Genomic DNA, 22,806 nt, shown 5'->3' with positions numbered 1-22,806 from the left:
ATAAAATAAATAGTTTAACCAATGTTTCGAGCAGTTTTATAATTGAGTTTGGGTCAAATTGATCCTAACACAAAAGTTGTTACAAATTTGGTACAGCCTTTCCAAAACACATCTATGAATTGAAATTTTACATGCACATTTATGACTCTAAATAAAAAATATTACCAAATTTCAAGTAGAAATACTGTAAATAGCTTAACCAATAATTCGAGCAGCTTGAAAATCAAATTTGGGTCAAATTCATCCCAACACAAAAGTTGTAACAAATTTTGCACAGCCTTTCCAAAACACATTTATGTTTCAAATTTTTACATACATATTCATGACTCTAAATGAAAAATGTTTACCAAATTTCAAGAAGAAATAAATAGTTTAACAATATTTCAGGCAAACAATATTATACTGTACTAAACAATATAACAAATTTAGTACAGCCTTTCCAAAACACATCTATGTTTCAAAATTTTACATGTACATCCATGACTCTAAATGAAAAATATTCACCAAATTTCAATACGAAATAAGTAGTTTAACCAGTATTTCAAGCTGTTTGAAGATTGAGTTTGGGTCAAATTGTGACCCTAACACAATAGTTTTAACACATTTTGTACAGATGTTTCCAAAACACATCTGTTACCAAATTCTACATACAAATTCATGACTCTAAATGCAATATATTCACCAAATTTCAAGAAGAAATAACTAGTTTAACCAATGTTTTGAGCAGCTTTAAAATCAGGTTTGGGTCAAATTCATCCTAACACAAAAGTTGTAACAAATTTTGCACAGCCTTTCCAAAACACATTTGTGTTTCAAATTTTTACATACATATTCATGACTCTAAATGAAAAATGTTTACCAAATTCCAAGAAGAAATAAGTAGTTTAACCAGTATTTCAAGCAGTTTGAAGATTTAGTTTGGGTCAAATTGTGATTCTAACACAATAGTTTTAACACATTTTGTACAGATGTTTCCAAAACACATCTGTTACCAAATTCTACATACAAATTCATGACTCTAAATGCAATATATTCACCAAATTTCAAGAAGAAATAAATAGTTTAACCAATGTTTTGAGCAGCTTTAAAATCAGGTTTGAGTCAAATTGATCCTAACACAAAAGTTGTAACAAATTTGGCACAGCCTTTCCAAAACTCACCCATGTGTCAAAATTTTACATCATGACTCCAAATAAAAAATATTTACCAGATTTCAAGTAGAAATAAATAGCTTAACCAATAATTCGAGCAGCTTGAAAATCAAATTTGGGTCAAATTCATCCTAACACAAAAGTTGTAACAAATTTTGCACAGCCTTTCCAAAACACATTTATGTTTCAAATTTTTACATACATATTCATGACTCTAAATGAAAAATGTTTACCAAATTCCAAGAAGAAATAAGTAGTTTAACCAGTATTTCAAGCAGTTTGAAAATTAAATTTGGGTCAAATTGATCTGAACACAAAAGTTGTAACAAATTTTGCACAGCCTTTCCAAAACACATCTATGTTTCAAATTTTTACATACATATTCATGACTCTAAATTAAAAATATTCATCAAATTTCAATAAGAAATAAGAAGTTTAACCAGTATTTCGAACAGTTTAAATATCAAGTTTAATCAGAATATAATAGTTTTAACACATCTAAATAATTAATGTTGTTTATTCGCCAGTAATGCAATGACATGCTGATTACAAAATGGTTGAATGAGTAAATAAGGACAGAACGGTAATTTTTGCCATTAATTGTTTTAATTTCATGTCTTCTCAGGTGCCCAGAGGAGCTTCATTATGCCTGTTTTTAACGTGACTGAAGACAGTGTCTCCAGCGCTTCCCCAACACCGGATTCGTTTTCCTCTCTCCCTCCGTCTCTGTCCTCATTTCTCCCGCAGATGAACTGCTCAGTGTCTCCGTCTCCCTCGTCTCCACCCTATAACTTCTACGCTGTGCTGCTGGTTTTGCTGATTTTTTGTGTGGTGTTTGGCAATGTTCTGGTGTGTGTGGCCGTGTCCAGAGAGAAAGCGTTGCAGACCACCACCAATTACCTCATTGTGTCTCTGGCCGTGTCCGACTTGCTCTTGGCTACGCTGGTGATGCCCTGGGGTGTCTATCTGGAGGTCAGTAGGCGTCATGATTGGTTGGTTTAATTAGTTATTAAATATAGTTGAAGCCCTGATAATTTTTCCCAATTTTTTTTTCCCCAACAAAAATTGTTTATTTATTTTTTAAATCTCAATTACATTTTTCTGGATAAAATTCAACTTTATGCATCAAAAAGCATGTCTAATTATTTGGAATCATACAAAAAAAAGCATGCCAAAAATCATTAGGATATTAAGTAAATATCTTGTTCCATGAAGATATTTTGTAAATTGTAAACATATCAAAACTTAATTTTTGATTAGTAATATGTTGTTACAACCCGTGGCTCAAAGGGAAGCAACAAAAGAGGGATGCACGGAAACATAAGGTCGAATTGGAAAAGGCTTTATTCAACTTAAACATAACTCACTGAAAAGAAAAGAAAAAAAAAGAAACAACGAAACATAATAATATTCCTGAATACGTCAGAATCAGTGTGTAGCGCAAGGTGCCTGAGTGCAACATTGTAATGTACTGATGATGCAGTGTAAAAGGTGCTGAAATTAACCAAACTCCAACCAAATATAACCCAAAGTCCAAAACCCAACTCCTGTTGCTCTTTTTAGGGAGCACTTGGAGCGCAGCGGCAGGTGCATTCAGTCTGCAGATTGCCGCAAGTAGAACCGCCAATCACATCTCACAGGCTCAATGACGGGAACCGTCACATATGTATTGCTAAGAACTTCATTTGGACAACTTTAAAGTTGATTTTCTCATTATCTAGATTTTTTTTGCACCCTCAGATTCCAGATTTTCAAATAGCCAAATGATGTCCCAACAAACCATACATCAATGAAAATCGTATTTATTCAACTTTCAGATGATGTATAAATCTCAATTTTAAAAAAACTGACCCTTTTGACTGGTTTTGTGGTCCAGGGTCACCAATTTTATTTATTTATTTTCAAATTCAGTTTAAATTTTTCTGGATTCTTTTTTTTTTTATAATCAAGCATGTATAATTATACTGAAATAATGAAAGTTTTTTCTGAATTCCATTTTCAGTAAAATTTGCATTTATTTATTTGTTGAAATAATAATAATAAATAATTCTTTTTTGGGGCATATGAAATATTTAATTTATTTTCTAATGATAATTTTCCCCAAATTCCTTTTTTTTGGTCTGTTTTTGTTTTCAATGTCAATACATTTAAATTATGAAATGCAATTTAATAACAATTTATTAAGATTAACATAAAATTATATTTTTTAGGCCATATGAAAAATTTTATTAATTTTTTTCTGGAGTATTATTATTTTTTTTTTCCAAGTTTGATTGAGAATGCAAAATAGCTTTTTTGTTTAATTTTCTGGAGTATTGCTGTTTCTTTTTTATTTTTACTGGCCCTTTGAAATCTCTTTAATTTTCCACAAATTTTATTTTATTTTATTTTTTCAAGTTATGTTTTCAGTTTTAATATTTCTGGATTTTTTTTCCTGGATTAGTAATCAATAATCCAAAAGCATGTACAATTTTTTTTTAATCATGAAATACAATTTAACAAAAGTTTATTGAATTTATTTATTATATATATATATATATATATATATATATTTATTTTTTCTTTCTTTTTTTTTCTTTTCAGAAATTCAGTTTTTGTCTGTTTTTTTATGGACTTAAGATAAATTTATTAGCAAATGTGTTGGTAATCAAATGAAGGCATAAATTAACAATTTAATTAATCTGGTAAAATGTAACAAAACAAAATATAATAATATATAATAATAACATGTCACACGTTCTGGAGAGACAAGGAGCCAGGAGAACAAACGCGGGAGCAGGAGGTACAAATAAACACTCTTTATTTACAAAACTTAAAAACAAAACCACGATGAAACTTCAAAACAAAACCTGAGGAGCAGACAAACACGTTATCGACAGACAATCAAACTGAGGAAACAAACAACTTAAATAGGAGTGGCAGGGGGTGTAGCAAATTAACAAGACAGGTGAACCAAATCAAATGGGGACAAACCAATTAAACACAGAACTACAGGGGGAGACAAAGGGAGAAACCAACAGAAGTCCATATGAGGGGGGAAAACACTAGGAAACACTAGACAAAACAGGCTATAATCCTGACATAACATAATACATAATATTAATATTTAATATTTGTAATATTTATTTCATTTTTTGGCATAAAAGTATGCTATTCCTTAAAAAGTACTTTAAGTCCCAAAAAAATAAAAGAGACAAAACAGAATTTCTGAAAGAAAAAAAAAAGAAAAAATTCAATAAATCTTAGTAAAATTGTATTTCATGGTTTCAAATAATTATGCTTCACATAAAAAAAAAATATCCAGAAAAAAATTATCCAAAAATATTAAAACTGAAAAGTTAACTTTTTTATTATTACTTTAAAAGCTACATTCTACTCTACAATAGTATTATATTTTGGTCACAATTTATTCAAGTTAATTCAAACTTTAACTTGACCAGTTTTTGACCAGTTGTAACAGAGACTCGTTCTTATGACTTCTGTTGAAGTTTGCATTTTCACACACTGTGATTGGCCACCTCACACGTCAATCATAGGGTCTCCTGCTTTCTAATTGGCCAGAGTGTGGTCAGTCAGTGTAGATCAGGTTTTGTGTTGATTTCTCCAATGTTTGCGCAGGTCGTGGGCGAATGGAGGTTCAGTCGGATCCACTGCGACATTCTGCTCACGCTGGACGTCATGATGTGCACCGCCAGCATCCTCAACCTGTGTGCCATCAGCATCGACAGGTGACCCGTCCGGCCCATTTACATCCCAATCACATCTCAATCCCGTCCCGTTCTGCACTAAACCTTTCCAGAATAAAAATAAGAACGATTCTGATTATCTTCGGTTTAAATGCACTCCAGGCAATTACATGTCGGCGAGGCAGAGCAGATTATGAATTATAAATCCTGCAGTGTATTTGAGCCACTTTTACGCTTGCGGGGAATTTTAACGAATGCCGCTCCTCATTAAACCCGCGCTGGATATGTGCTGGAAAATTGGAAGCGTGCATTAAAGTTGAGGTGCGTGCATGACTGATACTGAACCTGAGAGAAACACACTAAAGAGAAAACTGACTCATTCTATTCAAGTCCACTTTTTAATTTCCAGCCAAAGCTTTTCTCATCTGAAGGGAAATTGTGTTTTTGTTCCTGTTCAAAAGCAATTTCATATTTGACTTTTAAAGTGCTTTCTGAAAACTGAATGGTGGGTCATTGATGTTCTGCATGACCTTTAAATCTTCTCAGACGTCTCGATGAATGAATCTGCTTGTGTTGCAGTTTAAGGACGTCTTTCTGTGAATTGTTTAGAATTTAAATTATGAATTAAATTTAATTAAGAATGCAAAATAGCTATTTTTTTTTAATCTTCTACACAGTATTATTATTTTTATTTTCCAAATTTGTTATTTATTTTCTAAATTTGATTAAGAATGCAAAATATCTTATTTTTATTTTCTGAGTATTTTTATTTTCCAAATTTGATTAAGAATGAAAGAGCTTTTTTATGATTTTCTGAAGTATTTGTTTTATTTTCCAAATTTGATTAAGAATGCAAAATATAATTTTCTTTTTAATTTTCTACAGTATTATTATTTTCCACATTTGATTAAGAATGCAAAATAGCTTATTTTTTAATTTTTGGAGTATTATTACTTTTTATTTTCCAAATTTGATTAAAAATGCAAAGTAGTTTATTTTAAAAAATTTATTAAGAATGCAAAATAGCTTTTTTTTTTTTTTTCTGGAGCATTAGTATTGATATTTTCCAAATTTGGTTAAGAATGCAAAATAAAATTCTTTTAAATTTTCTACAGTATTATTTTTATTTTCCAAAATTTGATTAAAAATGCAAAATAGCATTTTTTTTATTTTCTACAGAATTTTTATTTTACAAATTTGATAAGGAATGCAAAATAGCTTATTTTTTTATGTTTTTGTAATTTTATGGAATATTTGAAATTATTTTCCAAATTTGATTAAAAATGCAAATTAGCTTTTTTTTTTTTTTTTTTTCCTGGAGCATTAATTATTATTTTCCAACTTGAATAAGAATGAAAGAGAGCTTTTTTTATTTTCTGGAGTATTTGTTTTATTTTCCAAATTAAATAATTTTTTTTTTCTACAGTATAATTATTTTCCAAATTTGATTAAAAATGCAAATTATTTTCCAGCCAATTCATATTTCATCTGAAGGGAAATTGTGTTTTTGTTCCTGTTCAAAAGCGATTTCAGATTTGACTTTTAAAGTTTTTTTTTATTATCCAAATTTGATTAAAAATTCAACATAGCTTATTTTAAAAATTTGATTAAGACTGCAAAATAGCTTCTTTTTTTTACTTTCTGAAGTATTATTATTTAGATTTTTTGATTAAGAATGCAAGATGCAATGTGATGCAATATTGTGTTCGTTACACCTGTAATTGAATGTGTGTTGATGTGCAGGTACACAGCCGTGGCCATGCCGTTACTCTACAACACGCGCTACAGCTCCAGAAGACGTGTGGCTCTGATGATCGCGGTCGTCTGGTTCCTGTCGTTTGCCATTTCCTGTCCGCTGCTGTTTGGTCTCAACAACACAGGTACTAACACTCAGTTTCGAGTTTTTCATCCAGTCAGAGTTTCTTCAGTGCAGTTGTACCCAGGGCTCTACGCTTACTTTTCTTTTTAAGAACACTTGTGTTACTAACTTAAATTTAGGAGCACAGTCAAAATTTCAGAAGCACATTCTAAACAATAATCAAAATATCTGATCAAAAATTAGCCTTCCTATTACGGGCTGATATTTGACCCTTATTAAAGTGATTTACATGGTAATTTTGATTTTACCTTTGTAACGGCATTTTTGTCAACTTTATTAAAAGTGTGTCATCTTTTATGTAAATCAAAAAAAAAAAAAAAAAAAAAAAAAAAAATATATATATATATATATATATATATATATATAATTTTTAATTAAAACAACAGAATAAGAACTGTTGTTAAATGTTAATTCAGTTAATTAGACAGTTAAATAGAGAAACATGGAAAAATACACAGAAAAATACAGATTTCAATTTTGTTAAACCTTAATTATATATATATATATATATATATATATATATATATATATATATATATATATATATATATATATAAATATATATATAACCATTATAATATAATATAATATATAGATAGATATGTTTTTTTTTTTGATAAACTAATGTTTTTATAAAATCCTGAAAAAAATTTATTTAGGTTTATTAAAAATTTATTAAATGTTCATAGGACCTAAAACTGACATTTTGGATTAAAACCTTAATATTATAACCTTAAAACCTTATAATTTTTGTCAAATTGCATGAGTTTCATTATTTTAATTAATTGGACATGCTTTTCTGATAACTAATGATAACTTATTATAATATCCAGAAAATATTAAGTTTAGTAGAATTTTTTTTATAGAACTTAAAACTGGCATTTGTAGTTATAATATTAAATATTGTAGTCAAATTGCATATGTTTCATGATTTCAATTATTTAAACATGCTTTTTGATAACTAATATTTTTACACAATCCAGAAAATATTAAATGTAGGATTTTTTATTTTATAACACCTAAAACTGTAAATTTGGGTTAAAATTTTATTTTTTCATTTATTTTTTATTTTTTATTTTTTTGTTTTTCATTTTTCTTTTTTCTTAAAACCTAAAACTAATTTTTGGTTAAATTTTTTATACATTTTTGTGAACTTAATTAGACATGTTTTTCTCATCATAATACAAAAAAGACATTAAAGCGGAAAAATTAAAATACAGTCAATTACAGAAACATGAAAAATTAAAATGAAATTTATGAAAAAATAAAACAGATTTCATATTTGTTTCTTTTTTAATAAATACTTTTTTGTTTTCAGTTATTTAGACATGCTTTTGGATAATTAATATTTCTACAAAAACATTTTCATAAGACCTAAAACTGTCATTTTTGGTTAAAATCGTAATAAATTGTTGTCAAATTGTATAGGTTTAATGATTTTAATTAATTAGACATGCTTTTCTGATAACTAAGATAAATAATGTTTCTGTAAAATCCAGAAGAAAATTAAGTTTTGAGGAAAAAAATGTTCATAGAACTTAAAACTGTAATAATTGGTTTGATTTTTAATAGTTTTTTGTCAAATGTATAAGTTTCATGATTTCAATTAATAAGACATGCTTTTTAAAAATGTTTCTATAAAATCCAGATAAACTAAAATCATGATTTTAATCAATTAGACATGCTTTTCTGATAACTAATGTTATTATAAAAAAAAAGTTCAGTAATTTTCATAAGTTTCATGATTTTAATTAATTAGACATGCTTTTTGATAATGTTTCTATAAAATTCCCCCCAAAAAATTAGGAAAAAAAATGTTCATAGGACCTAAAACTGTCATTTTTGGTTTAGACATGCTTTTCTGATAACTAATGTTATTATAAAATCCAGAAAAAATTAATTTTAGAGGAAAAAAATGTTCTTTAATTTCTAATTTAAATTTGAATAGTTTTTGTCAAATTGTATAAGTTTCATGATTTTAATTAATTTCACATGCTTTTTAATAACTAACATTTCTACACAATCCAGAAAAAATGTAATTTAGTTCTTTTTTTCTTAGAACCTAAAACTGTAAATTTTGGTTACATTTTTCTCAAATGTGACCCTGGACCACAAAACCAGTCATAAGGTTAAATTTGACAAAACTGAGATTTATACATCATATGCTAATAAGCATCATAAGCTCAATAAATAAGCTTTCTATTGATGTATGGTTTGTTAGGATAGGACAATATTTGGCTGAGATACATCTATTTGAAATCAGAAATCTGAGGATGCAAAAAAATCAAAAAGACTGAGAAAATCACCTTTAAAGTTGTCCAAATTAGGTTCTTAACAATGCATATTACAAATCAAAAATTACATTTTGATATGTTTACAGTAGGAATTTTACAAAAAATCTTCATGGAACATGATCTTTACTTAATTTCTTAATGATTTTTGGCATAAAATAAAAATAAAAAATTTTGACCCATACAATGTATTTTTGGCTATTGCTACAAATATACCCCAGCGACTTAAGACTGGTTTTGTGGTCCAGGGTCACATATTGTATTTTTTCATGATTTCAATTAATTAGACATTAGCTTTTTGAGAACTAATATTTCTACACAATCCAGAAAAATTAAAATTTAGAATTTTTATTTTTTTCTTAGACCCTAAAACTAATTTTTGGTTAAAATTTTGTATGATTTTTTTTTTTTGTCAAATTGTATAAGTTTAATGATTTCAATTAACTGGTAACTGCTGCTCCTAAATATTATTTAATAGTAGTTTTCACTCGCAAATGCGACTGAAATGGTCTGAAAAGTGATCATCTTTATTCAGTTTTTGAACATTATGACCATGTCACTTGTCCAGATTTGACGTAATGGACACTGAACCAAGAGCTGAATTTTTTCTTAAACAGTGAAGCAGGACAGTGAAAGTCATTGCTGCTCAAAACCCAGAGACGGTCACGTCCCGTCAAGTTTAATCTAATATTTCTCGTCCTCTGAGTCTGACCTCCAGCTGAGCTTTTCTGAACTTCATCGGTTGAAGCAGCACAGTGAACTTTTGTGCTGATCTCCATCCGAAGGGACGTGGCTGGATTCCTGCAGTCGTAATGAGGTTTCCCTCCGTGCATAATTATCACGCCATGAAACTCTCAAGATCAGCTCTCGTATACGCTTACATGTTTGGATACGGGAATAAGAGCAAATCCCAGTATCCCCTGCAAAGATCACATCCTCCAGGCCATCCCAAAACACATCTGTTCAGCTCAGCGGGAATCATTACGGGTGGATCTGAGCTGGAAAGGTCAAATTGTTTCTGATTTTGTGGAAATGAGGGTTTCTGCTTTAGCTTGTTTTGTTAGTTTCACTAAATTAACACATGAAGTTTATCTCTAGAGCCGCTCTGAGAGTCACTTTATCAGCTTTTCACTGTTCAATTTGGGAAAAACTATTGTCAGATACGGACAGAACTGAAAGATGTTCAGTAAGACCCGCCAAAATAAACATTTGGTTTAATTTCAAGAAATTCTGACAAAAACATGTTACTATTGTATACTAAAATGTGCTTCTTAAAGTAATAATAGTAATAATAAGATTTTAAAGTTTATTTAAAAACTTTATTTTCCTCCGTATTTTAATTTTAACAGAGTACCACTGTTTGATGGGAAAAAAGGATTTGTTAAGAAGTTGATTACACATAACACAGAATTTCTGAAGAAAAATAAATTATTGGAAAAATAAATTGTGATAAAGGAGTAAATTGGTAAATGTTTCAATTAATTTGACATGCTTTTCTCATCATTATTTAAATAGACTGTAAAAGCAGAAAAAAGAAAATGCAGAAAATTTGGAATTTAAAATAAAAACGATATTTGTTAAACTTCTAATAATTTTATTTTATTTATTTTTTTTATTTAGACATGCTTTTTAATATTTCTACAAAATCCAGAAAAATAAACATTTAGGAAACTGTAATTTTTGGTTAAAATCTTAATAAATTGTTGTGAAATTGCATTAGTTTCATGATTTTAATTAATTAGACAAAATTCATATGACCTAAAACTGTATTTTTTTGGTTTACATTTTAATAAATTGTTGTCAAATTGCATAAGTTTCATGACTTAAATTATTATGCTGTCTAATAACTAATGTTTCTATTAAAATCCAGAGAAATTTAAGTTTAGGAACATTTTTTTTTTATTATTCAAAGGACCTTAAACTGTAATTTTTGGTTAAAATCTTAATAAATTGTCAAATTGTTTAAGTTTCATGATTTTAATTAATTAGACGTGTTTTGATAACTAATGCTTTTACAAAATCTTAAAATATTAAAATTTAGGGGGAATAAATGTTCATAGAACCTAAAACTGTTAAATTGCAAATGTTTCATAATTTGAATTATTTAGACATGCTTTTTGATAACTAATGTTTCTATAAAATCTAGAAAAAAAAATTAAAATTTCGGGGAAAACATTTTCATGGGACCTAAAACTTTACATTTTTAATAAATTGTTGTCAAGTTTTATGATTTCAACTAATTAGACATGCGTTTTGATAAATATTTCTACAAAATCCAGACAGGATTTTTTTTCATTGAATCTAAAACTGTAATTTGTAGTTAGAATTTCTATAAATTGTTGTCAAATTAAGTTGAAGTTTTATGATATTGGTTATTTAGACATGCTGTTTAAATTACAGAAAAATACAGAAATGTGAAAAATAAAAACAGACTTGGGAAAAAATATAAAATGGAATTAAAAAAACAGATTTCAAATTTATCAAACCTTAAAAAAAATGTTTTTTTTTTGTTTGTTTTTTTGTTCTTAATTAATTAGACATGCTTTTTGATCATTAATATTTCTACAAAATCCAGAAAAAATAAAATGTAGAATTTTTTTTTTCATAGGACCTTAAAATGTAATGTTTGGTGAAATTTTTAATAAATTGTTGTCAAATTATATATGTTTCATGATTTCAATTAATTATAAATGCTGTTTTCTGACTAAAATTTTGAGAGAAAAAAAAAATATATATATATAAATATAAAAATTAAAGGGGCTAAAATGAAAGTTAGAAAAAATTTAACTTATTTTTGTTTCATTGGTATCTATGAGAAACAATTCAGATATTAAATAGATCTTAGTTGTGTTTTTTCTGTCCTACAGGAAATCTTCTCTGATTACTCTTTTAACCATTTATAAGTCTTTTAATTTATAAAAATGCTGTACCCTCCAACTCAGCTGTTCAAGGAAATAAAGCCTGACTTTAACTAGTTGACCTCTGTCAGTTGAGTTTAGTTGTTAATGTCACATGTAGCGATCGCAGTACACTTATAATCCACGTTTGTCTCTTTATTTAATGCTTGCATTCATCAGCATGTTGAAGAGTCCCGTTCTTCCAGAAGACAACAGCACAATCCGAAACATTCCTACCTGAATCTCAATAAGACCCTCTTTAGCTCGAGTGCATCTGCATTTGCGTTCAGAGACCTTCAGTGATTGTCCCAGCCTTAATGAAACAATTACAAACGTATATAATATGCAGCGTTCAACCAAACATTTCCATTGTGAACTCTTAAAATAATGATCGCAAGAACCCTTGAGTCAAGGTTTTAAAGTTTCTTTAACATTTCTAAAGATGATATTTATTCAGAATTTAATCTGTCATATTTACTCGACTTCATGTCATTCCCAAGACTTCTTTACTCCATTATAGGAATAATTTGCCCAAAAAAAATGTGCTCATCATCAGGCCATCCAAGGTAAAGTTTCTTCATCAGATTTGTATAAATGTGTCATTCCAGAACTGTCTCTCCAATGGATCCTCTGGAGTGAATGGGTGCCGTCAGAACGAGAGTCTAAACATCTGATAAAAACATCACAATAATCCACAAGTAAATCCACAACACTCCAGTCCATCAGTTAACTTGAGAAGACAAAAGCTGAAACAAATTCATCTTTAAGATGTTTTTATAAAGTTGGAATATTACAAGAATAAAATCCAAATGTTTCGAGAAGAAAGTCGGAATGTTTCGAGAATAAAGTCGGAATGTTTCGAGAAGAAAGTCGGAATGTTTCGAGAATAAAGTCGGAATGTTTCGAGAAGAAAGTCGGAATGTTTCGAGAAGAAAGTCGGAATGTTTCGAGAAGAAAGTCGGAATGTTTCGAGAAGAAAGTCGGAATGTTTCGAGAAGAAAGTCGGAATGTTTCAAGAAGAAAGTCGTAATGTTTCGAAAAGAAAGTCGGAATGTTTCGAGAAGAAAGTTGGAATGTTTCGAGAATAAAGTTGGAATATTACGAGAATAAAATCCAAATGTTTCAAGAATAAAGTCGAAATGTTTTGAGAAGACAGTCGGAATGTTTCGAGAATAAAGTCAGAATGTTTCGAGAAGAAAGTCGGAATGTTTCGAGAAGAAAGTCGGAATGTTTCGAGAAGAAAGTCGGAATGTTTCGAGAATAAAGTCGGAATGTTTCGAGAAGAAAATCGGAATGTTTCGAGAAGAAAATCGGAATGTTTCGAGAAGAAAGTCGGAATGTTTCGAGAAGAAAGTCGGAATGTTTCGAGAAGAAAGTCGGAATGTTTCGAGAAGAAAGTCGGAATGTTTCGAGAAGAAAGTCAGAATGTTTCGAGAAGAAAGTCGGAATGTTTCGAGAATAAAGTTGGAATATTATGAGAATAAAATCCAAATGTTTCAAGAAGAAAGTCGGAATGTTTCGAGAATAAAGTCGGAATGTTTTGAGAAGAAAGTCGGAATGTTTCGAGAATAAAGTCGGAATGTTTTGAGAAGAAAGTCGGAATGTTTCGAGAAGAAAGTCGGAATGTTTCGAGAATAAAGTTGGAATATTATGAGAATAAAATCCAAATGTTTCAAGAAGAAAGTCGGAATGTTTTGAGAATAAAGTCGGAATGTTTCGAGAAGAAAGTCGGAATGTTTCGAGACGAAAGTCGGAATGTTTCGAGAAGAAAGTCAGAATGTTTCGAGAAGAAAGTCGGAATGTTTCATGAGTAAATTTGAAATATTTTGGGAATAAAATCGGAATATTGCGAGAATAAAGTCGGAATAAATGTTTCAAGAATAAAGTCAAAATGTTTCGAGAATAAAGTCAAAATACTATGACAATAAAGTTGAAATATTTAGAGAATAAAGCTGAAATGTTTAGAGCGTAGAAATGTTCAGGTAGCGTTATTATTGGTTACGGAATCAGATTTAGTTAAAAACATCTTAAAGATGGATTTGTTTCAGTTTTTGTCTTCTCAAGATGTTAACTGATGGACCGGAGTGGTGTGGGTTACTTGTGGATTATTGTGATGTTTTTATCAGCTGTTAGGACTCTCATTCTGACGGCACCCATTCACATTCATTGGTGAGATTTCTACATATCTAATGAAGAAACAAACTCATCCTGATCTTGGATGGCCTGAGGGTGAGCACATTTTCAGCAAATTTTTTTTGTGTGAATTTTGATTCATGTTTGCATGAGGATTCACTCGTCTTTGATCTTTCTCTCATTTTAGCTAGTCAGGAAGGGCGAGACTGCAGTTTTGCCGACCCTGCTTTTGTCGTCTACTCCTCTGTCGCTTCCTTTTACGTGCCCTTCATTGTGACCTTGCTGGTGTATGCGCAGATCTGCGTGGTGCTGCGCAGACGGGGCAGACGCACCGCACCTTCACGCAGACACGGTCTCCATCCGGAGCCTAGAGATGGACAGAGATCTCGCAAGGTGAGCTGGAAAAGAAATTAATAATTTTATTAATCAAGGATGCATTAAACTAACAGACAGTTAAACATTTATAATGTTGCAAAATATTTCTATTTCAAATCAATGCTGTTCTTTCGAACTTTCTATTCATCTGTGAATTCTAAAAAATAAAATGCATCATGGTTTTCACAAAAAATAAAAAAACGAGATTTTGAGATTTCCCAACTGTTTTCCACATTGATAATAATCAGAAATATTTGTTGAGCAGCAAATCAGCATATTAGAAAGATTTCTGAAAGATAATGTGAGACTGAAGAAAAAAGTAATGATGCTGAAAATTCAGCTTTGATCACAGGAATAAATGACATTTTAACAGATATTCACATAGAAAACTATGATGGCCATGTTAAAAAAGTAAAAAAAAAATCTAAAATTACGAGATTAAAGTCGTAATATTGTAATCGAAATTACAAGAATAAAGACTAAGTATTACGAGAAATACTACGAGAATAAAGTTCAAATATTTTGAGAATGAAATCGAAATACTAAGACTTTATTCTCGTAATATTTTGACTTTATTCTCGTAAATATTTCGAAGTTATTCTCATAATATTTTGAGTTTATTCTCGTAATATTTTGACTTTATTGTCGTAGTATTTCAACGTTATTCTCAATATTTCGACTTTATTCTCGTAAATATTTTGCCGTTATTCTCATAATATTTTGACTTTGTTCTTGTAATATTTTGATTTTATTCTCGTAGTATTTCGACTTTATTCTCGTAGTATTTCGACTTTATTCTCGTAGTATTTCGACTTTATTCTCGTAGTATTTCGACTTTATTCTCGTAGTATTTCGACTTTATTCTCGTAGTATTTCGACATTATTCTCATAATATTTGGCTTTGTTCTCGTAATATTTTGATTTTATTCTCGTAGTATTTCAACTTTATTCTCATAAATATTTCAAAGTTATTCTCATAATATTTCGACTTTATTGTCATAAATATTTCGAAGTTATTCTCATAATATTTTGACTTTATTCTCGTAAATATTTCGAAGTTATTCTCATAATATTTTGACTTTATTCTCGAAATATTTCGACTTTATTCTCGTAATATTTCGACTTTATTCTCATAATATTTTGACTTTATTCTCGTAATATTTCGACTTTATTCTCGCAATATTTCGTCATTATTCTCATTATATTTCAACTTTATTCTCGTTATTTTCCACTTAATTCTCATAATTATGACTTTATTCTCAAAATATTACGACTTCCTAATATTTCAAGCTACAAGAATACAGCTATTTTAAATTGTAATAGCATTTAAAAAACTATGTTTTTACTGTGTTACTATATTTACTGTTTTTGTCAAATAAATACAGCCTTGGTGAGCAGAAGAGACTTCTTACAAAAGCATCAAACGTTCTTACTTTACAATTACGAGTCGAATGAATCATAAATGAATCATTTATCATCAATCTATTTCACATTGTTCAGTTTTTAATCGATTCTCTCTCTTTTTGTTTATCAGAATAAATGCACTCATCCTGAAGATGTGAAGTTGTGCACTTTAATAGTGAAGCCTCCTCCAGCTGCTCCGCAACGCAAGAAAGTGGTAAAACACAGCAGTCCTTCTGATTCTCAGTCCTGTGTGTGTTTGTGTGAATCAGTGGTGAATAACTGTGTTCTCTGTGACAGACGCTGGTGAAGGAGGCCGTGGTTCATCCTCTAGACCTGGAGCCTGTGTGTTTTCTGAGTCAGGACAGAGATCAGCAGCAGCAGCAGTCATCCGGACGTCCTAAAATCTCCCTGTCGGTGTCAGTGGCTCCGAGTCCCACGCGGCCTTGCTCCGCTCTCCCGGTCCCCGGCCCACACAGGACCACGCCGCAGGAGAACACGCACGGACGCCACGGATGGAGGGACAGAAACGCAGACAGAGAGAAAGGAGCGGCAGCGAAGGAGAGAGCGAGAGGAAGACTGTCGCAGCAGAAGGAGAGGAAGGCCACACAGATGCTAGCCATCGTTTTAGGTGAGATTTTGATGTAAATGTACACTGTAAAATGTTTTCACCAGTTTCAACTTAAAAACTTAAGTTTAGCAGCTGCCGTAAGATTTTAAGTTAAATCAACTTAAGTCATTTAAACTCACAAGTTAAATCAACAAATTTTTATTGTAATAAGTTAAAATTACTTGTAGTTTTAAGCTGATTTAACTTAAAAACGTAAGGCAGCTGCTGGACTTAGGTTTTTAAGTTGAATCTGGTGAAAACTTTTTACAGTGTAGGTTACAGCTAGTACTGTACAGTTAATCAAGTTAAAAACTAGAAAAACATCTGCATTACATGGAATAAAATAAAAATACATTCAATTAAAGAAATTAAAATTAATTAAATAAAAAAAAATTAAACGGTTTAAATAAAAAAATAAATAAATTCAAATATTTCAACTAGTGGCCAAAGCAAAAATCTCATTTTTGTTTAGGTTAATCTGATGTTCTAAAACAACTAAAACTTAAATTATAATAAATAAAATCTATTTAGACATTAAAAAACAACAAAATGCATGAAAATAATAAAAACAACAAGCAAATTACTAAAACTTTAACTAAAATTAAAATTGTATATATATATATATATATATATATATATATATAAATTTTTACATTATCTAATTTTTCATTCATTACTAAAACTTTAACTAAAATTTAAATAAAAAACAAAATAAAAATACAAATAAATTAAATTAAATTAATGAAAATGAACTAATGAACTAATTAAATACATTTATTTAAATAAATAAAAAAACTAAAAATTTAATTAAAACATTTCAACTAGTTGCCAAAGCAAAAATGAAAATAAAAATTATGAACAAAATATGAATGAATGATGCATTTATATAGCGCTTTCATTGTGTATTGCCGTACACCCAAAGCGCTTTACAATCATATAGGGGATCTCTCCTCAACCATCACCAGTGTGCAGCATCCACTTGGATGATGCGTCGGCAGCCAAAGTACAACGGCGCCAGTGCGCTCACCACACACCAGCTACAGGTGGAGAGGAGAGAGTTATGGAGCCAATTCAATGAATGGGGATTATTAGGAGGCCATGATTGACTATGGCCAGTGGAGGGAATTTGGCCAGGACACCGGGGTTACACCCCTACTCTTTTACGAGAAGTGCCATGGGATTTTTAATGACCACAGAGAGTCAGGACCTCGGTTTAACGTCTCATCCGAAGGACGGTGCCTTTTACAGTATAGCGTCCCCGTCACTATACTGGGGCATTAGGACCCACATAGACCACAGGGTGAGCACCCCCTGCTGGCCTCACTAACACCTCTTCCAACAGCAACCTAGTTTTCCCAGGAGGTCTCCCATCCAGGTACTGACCAGGCTCAACCCTGCTTAGCTTCAGTGGGCAACCGGTCTTGGGCTGCAGGGTGATATGGCTGTGGCGTATCAAAATATTGATTTTAATACAAATACAAAATAGAGTACAAATACTCAAAAAATAATTAAATAAATAAAACAATTCTGAAACCACGTTACAGCAAAAGTGGACCACAATGAGATCTGTAGTCAGAAATATTTTAAATATTTTATACACTATTATAGATTTTATTAATATTTTAAATAAGATTTAATTTTATTACATTTTTTGTTCACTTTTAGTTTTTATTTATTTTCAGTTTGAAATAATTTCAACTTTTCAGCTTACTTCAGTTAGTTGCCAAGGCAGTAGTTACATATTTGATTAAGCTAAAGTTTTATGAGAGCTTTATTTCAATTGAAGTTTTAGTTTTAGCTCACGATAATAACCCTGACCTGATTCCACTTTCACACTCAGGACATTCTCATTAAAACATCTCATCTTGGCACAGAAATCTGGCATGTTTTCACTCAAACCGAAGCGTTTTTTTCGTTTGTGACTTCATTTGGAGTCGAGCAGCATTTCCTGTGGGTTTGTAGTTCCTGCACGCACCGCCGTACAGAAGAGCTGCTCTACAACATCATTTTATGTTCTTTCACTCTTTGTTCTTTCAACCTTGATATTTAAGCAGCAGCACGTGTGACATAAATATTAATTATTCAGCAGATAGTTCAGCTCCTCAAATCTGATTGGACGAGCAGCGCTCAAAGACACTGATAATGAGGATTTCTTCAACGGCGCTTCATTACACACACATTTAATATTCATATTTCAGAGATGTAATTAGACTTCAGATAAACCAGGGCACAAACATGCATTATTATTCATTATTCACCTTTTCACACCATAATACTTCTTAATCAAATTGCAAATAAAGCTGAGATTATTGGAGCATTTTACAAGAAAGTAATATTCAGTCTGTCTGCTTTAAAATGTCATATTTAATTCAACATGTTATTGAACGTTTTTGTATTATAGAAATGTATTTAGGACAGGGACCTACAGAGCCAGAAGTTGTTGTCAGCGTTGTTTTCACTTATTTTTCATTTTCATTGCTTTTTTTTAGTTTTCTGAGTCCGAGTTGCAATTATTTTCTTTCAGTTTGTAGCTTTTACTTAGGTATAAACTCAGAAATGCAAGATGTAAACTTGCAATTCCGAGATTGTGAAATATAAACTTAATTTCTTACTTTCTTTCTAACATTTCTTAATTTTCACTATTATTTTATTTCCAGCAATAAATAAATAAAAATCAGTTTTTCTGCGTATTAAAAAAAATTAAATAAAAAAAAAATATATAATTTTTTATTTTATTTTATTTTATTTTATTTTATTTTATTTTTACATCTCACAGTTACATCTCACAATTATATATATATATATATATATATATATATATATATATATATATATATATATATTATTTTTTATTTTATTTTATTTTATTTTTACATCTCACAATTATTTTATTTCCGGCAATAAATAAATATAATTTTTCTACTTAAACAAACAAACTATATATATATATATATATATATATACTTTTTTTGGGGCAAAAATTTATTAAATTCTGTAAAATTTAAATGTAAAAAAATTTAATTTAACTATACCTCACAATTATTTTATTTCCTGCAATAAATAAATATAATTCAGTTTTTGTATGTAAACAAAATATATATTTTATTTATAAAATAAAATAAAATATTTGTAAAATAAATATATACATATATATTATACATTTATTTATTTTACAAATATTTTATTTTATTTTATTAATAAATAATTAAATAAAATACTGTTTTTCTACTCAAAAAAAAATATATATTTATTTGTGTGAAAGAATATAACAGAAGAATATATATATAATCTTATTTTTAATCATGTTTCTTTTTTCCCTCCCAGTCTATATCTCTAGTTAGAAAAAATTAATAGTATATACTCAGAAATGCATGGTATCAACATGCAATTCTAAGAAAACAGTCATGATGTATAAACTCCCGTCTTTCGTTATTTCTAGAAGTTTCTAGTTCCTTTATATCTCAGTCTATTTCACAGTTCAGAACTTCTTGTAATTTTGACTATTTTTCTCTAAATTCTTTTTTTTTTGTTCTCGCCACAAAAATAAAAAATATTGAGGTTTTCCACTTCAGAACATTACGTTCTTTGTACATATTTTTTTACATTTTAATTTTATTTCAATTAATATTGTTGTTTTTTTATGCTAGGTAAAGTTTTAGTAATTCTGTTGTGTTTTTGTTAACATATGCTTTTACAAAAATATGCTTATGTAGTTTTCATTAAGTAAAATATAAACAGATTTAATTATTAAAACAATTTTCACTCAGAAATGTGATTTTATAAAATAAAAAAAGAATAAAATAAAAAACTCAATTGAAAAATAGAACTGGAAGATATAAACTAAATTCTTCTCAGAATATATATATATATATTTTTTAAGTTAAAGCTTTAGTAACTGTTGTTTTTGTTATTTTCATGCTTTTTAAAACATGCATTTTATTTATTTTTTATTATTAAATTGCAGTTAAAATAGCTTCAAAGTCATTCAAACACATTTACATGTATTTATTTAGTACACTCTTAAAAATAAAGGTGCTTCACGATGCCCTAGAAGAACTTTTTTTGTCTTTATCAAATTTTTCATTCATTACTAAAACTTTAACTAAAATTAAAATAAAAAAACAAAATAAAAATACAAATAAATTTAATTAAAATAATGAAAATGAACTAATGAACTAATTAAATACATTTATTTAAATAAATAAAAAAACTAAAAATTAAATTAAAACATTTCAACTAGTTGCCAAAGCAAAAGTCTCATATAAAAAAAGCATAAAATAACATAAAACACAACAGAATTACCTGAAATGAAAATAAAAATTATGAACAAAATATTGATTTTAATACAAATACAAAATAGAGTACAAATACTCAAAAAATAATTAAATAAATGAAACAATTCTGAAACCACGTTACAGCAAAAGTGGACCAAAATGAGATCTGTAGTCAGAAATATTTTTTATATTATATACACTATTATAGATTTTATTAATATTTTGAATATGCTTTTATTTTATTTTATTGTTGGTAATATTGCTAATAATTGTAATTTTAGTTCACTTTTAGTTTTTATTTATTTTCAGTTTGAAATAATTTCAACTTTTCAGCTTACTTCAGTTAGTTGCCAAGGCGGTAATTACATATTTTATTAAGCTAAAGTTTTATGAGAGCTTTCTTTCAATTAAAGTTTTAGTTTTAGCTCACGATAATAACCCTGACCTGATTCCACTTTCACACTCAGGACATTCTCATTAAAACATCTCATTTTGGCACAGAAATCTGTGCCAAAAATAAAGGTGCTTCACGATGCTTCACGATGCCCTAGAAGAACTTTTTTTGTCTAAATGGTTCCATAAAGAACCTTTAACATCTGAAGAACCTTTCTGTTTCACAAAAGTTCTTTGTGGTGAAAAAGGTTCTTCAGATTCTAAAAAGGTAAGAAAGAGATGGTTCTTTGGCTGAATGGTTCCCCATGGAACCTAAAGTGCTTCATCTATGGCATCGCCGTGAAGAACCATTTAAGGCACCTTTATTTCTAAGAGTGTATCCGCATTTATCCAGAGGTGATTGTTGAAGTTGTGTCTCTCCGTGCTGGTTGTGTTTTCCGGCAGGCGTCTTCATCATCTGCTGGCTTCCTTTCTTCCTGACGCACGTTCTGAAAGCTCACTGCGGCAGTTGCTGCATCTCTCCTTCGCTCTACAGCGCCGTCACGTGGTTGGGTTACCTCAACAGCGCCGTCAACCCCGTCATCTACACCACCTTCAACATCGAGTTCCGCAAGGCCTTCATTAAAATCCTACACTGCTGACAGACAGCAGGAGATTTGCTCCACACAAGCTCTAGACGTTTGTAAAGATAACGCCAATCAAGAGACGAGCCGTTTTGAAAAGGCGTTGTTTGCGGAACTGAATTTCTGAAACCGCTGGGATCCGCAGTTTATTCGTTTTTTTACAGTACTGTGACAGTAATGTGTTTTTTAAGGAGATGCTCGTCTAGAAATGAACATTTTGCCATCATTTCCTGCCCTCATGTCCAAACTCGTATGATTTTAGTTGCAAGTTATGTAATAATATGACTTTTTCCAAGTAACTAGTAAAGTAACGCATTACTTTTTAATTGACAAGAAAATATCTGAGTTATTTTTCCCCCCGTTTATTGATTAAAAGCTCTCCTGTCCCCATGTTGAGAGAAATTGTGAGTAAGATAGTTCTAGAATAAATGTGAACATGCATTAATTCATCTCACTCACTAACAAACAGATACAGTGTTCTTCAAAATGAATAAAAACCTGTAATAATTAAATATGTTCAATAATACAAATATCCTTTATGTATTTAATCCCATTTTATGAACCGATGTCTTTTCTGCCGACCTTCGATGATCCAATTCATCCATACTAATACGCAAAAATGTCTCAATATAATCTAACATATGTTTTCCCTTTTTTTTTGCTGAAGAGTTGATCATTTTTCTTCTGCGGTCTACTGTACAGATGGCAATTTACTTTTCTTTTCTGCTGTAAAAAGGCTTTTACTTTGACAAAGATTTAATTTTTTATATTAAAAACAAACAAGCCCTGCCCAGATTTAAAAAAGTAACGCAAAAGTAACGTAACACATCACTTTTTGTAATGTAATTAGTTACATTTTTTGGGGAGTAACTCATATTGTAATGCATTGCTTTTAAAAATAAATTTTCCCAACACTGATCATAAAATGATCATATATAGACATTCTGACCTTTTTCTCAAAATGTAGTGTTTACAAATTTATTTTCTTTTATATCAAACAATTCTGTATTTCTTTTTAAATTCTGACTTTATTTCTCAAATTCTACATTTAGGTTTGTGTAATTCTGCATGTATATCTTGCTTTGCAATTCAG

At 29.6% G+C, this 22,806-nt stretch overlaps 1 protein-coding gene across 1 annotated transcript; it reads left to right on the top strand.

The window, feature by feature from the left end:
• Positions 1 to 1,898: 1,898 nt before the first annotated feature.
• Positions 1,899 to 21,731, top strand: drd2l (dopamine receptor D2 like). Its single transcript, XM_073847276.1, has 8 exons — positions 1,899 to 2,123; positions 4,770 to 4,879; positions 6,581 to 6,717; positions 14,237 to 14,425; positions 15,993 to 16,027; positions 16,148 to 16,162; positions 16,306 to 16,444; positions 21,535 to 21,731. Exons 1-8 carry the CDS (start codon positions 1,899 to 1,901, stop codon positions 21,729 to 21,731), a joined length of 1,047 nt encoding a protein of 348 aa, XP_073703377.1.
• The last annotated feature ends 1,075 nt before the right edge of the window (positions 21,732 to 22,806 follow it).

This window comes from Garra rufa, chromosome 9 (assembly GCF_049309525.1).
Source record: "Garra rufa chromosome 9, GarRuf1.0, whole genome shotgun sequence".
Taxonomy (NCBI): Eukaryota; Metazoa; Chordata; class Actinopteri; order Cypriniformes; family Cyprinidae; genus Garra; species Garra rufa.
The sequence above is the reverse complement of the archived record's forward strand: the minus strand, read 5'-3'. Positions and strand labels throughout refer to the sequence as shown.

Excerpts from the sequence above, each read along its gene's own strand:
- drd2l (XM_073847276.1), top strand. The coding sequence starts at position 1,899 with ATGAACTGCTCAGTGTCTCCGTCTCCCTCGTCTCCACCCTATAACTTC. Across the intron at positions 2,124-4,769 it reads CCTGGGGTGTCTATCTGGAG|GTCGTGGGCGAATGGAGGTT; the intron begins GTCAGTAGGCGT and ends ATGTTTGCGCAG. Across the intron at positions 4,880-6,580 it reads TGTGCCATCAGCATCGACAG|GTACACAGCCGTGGCCATGC; the intron begins GTGACCCGTCCG and ends GTTGATGTGCAG.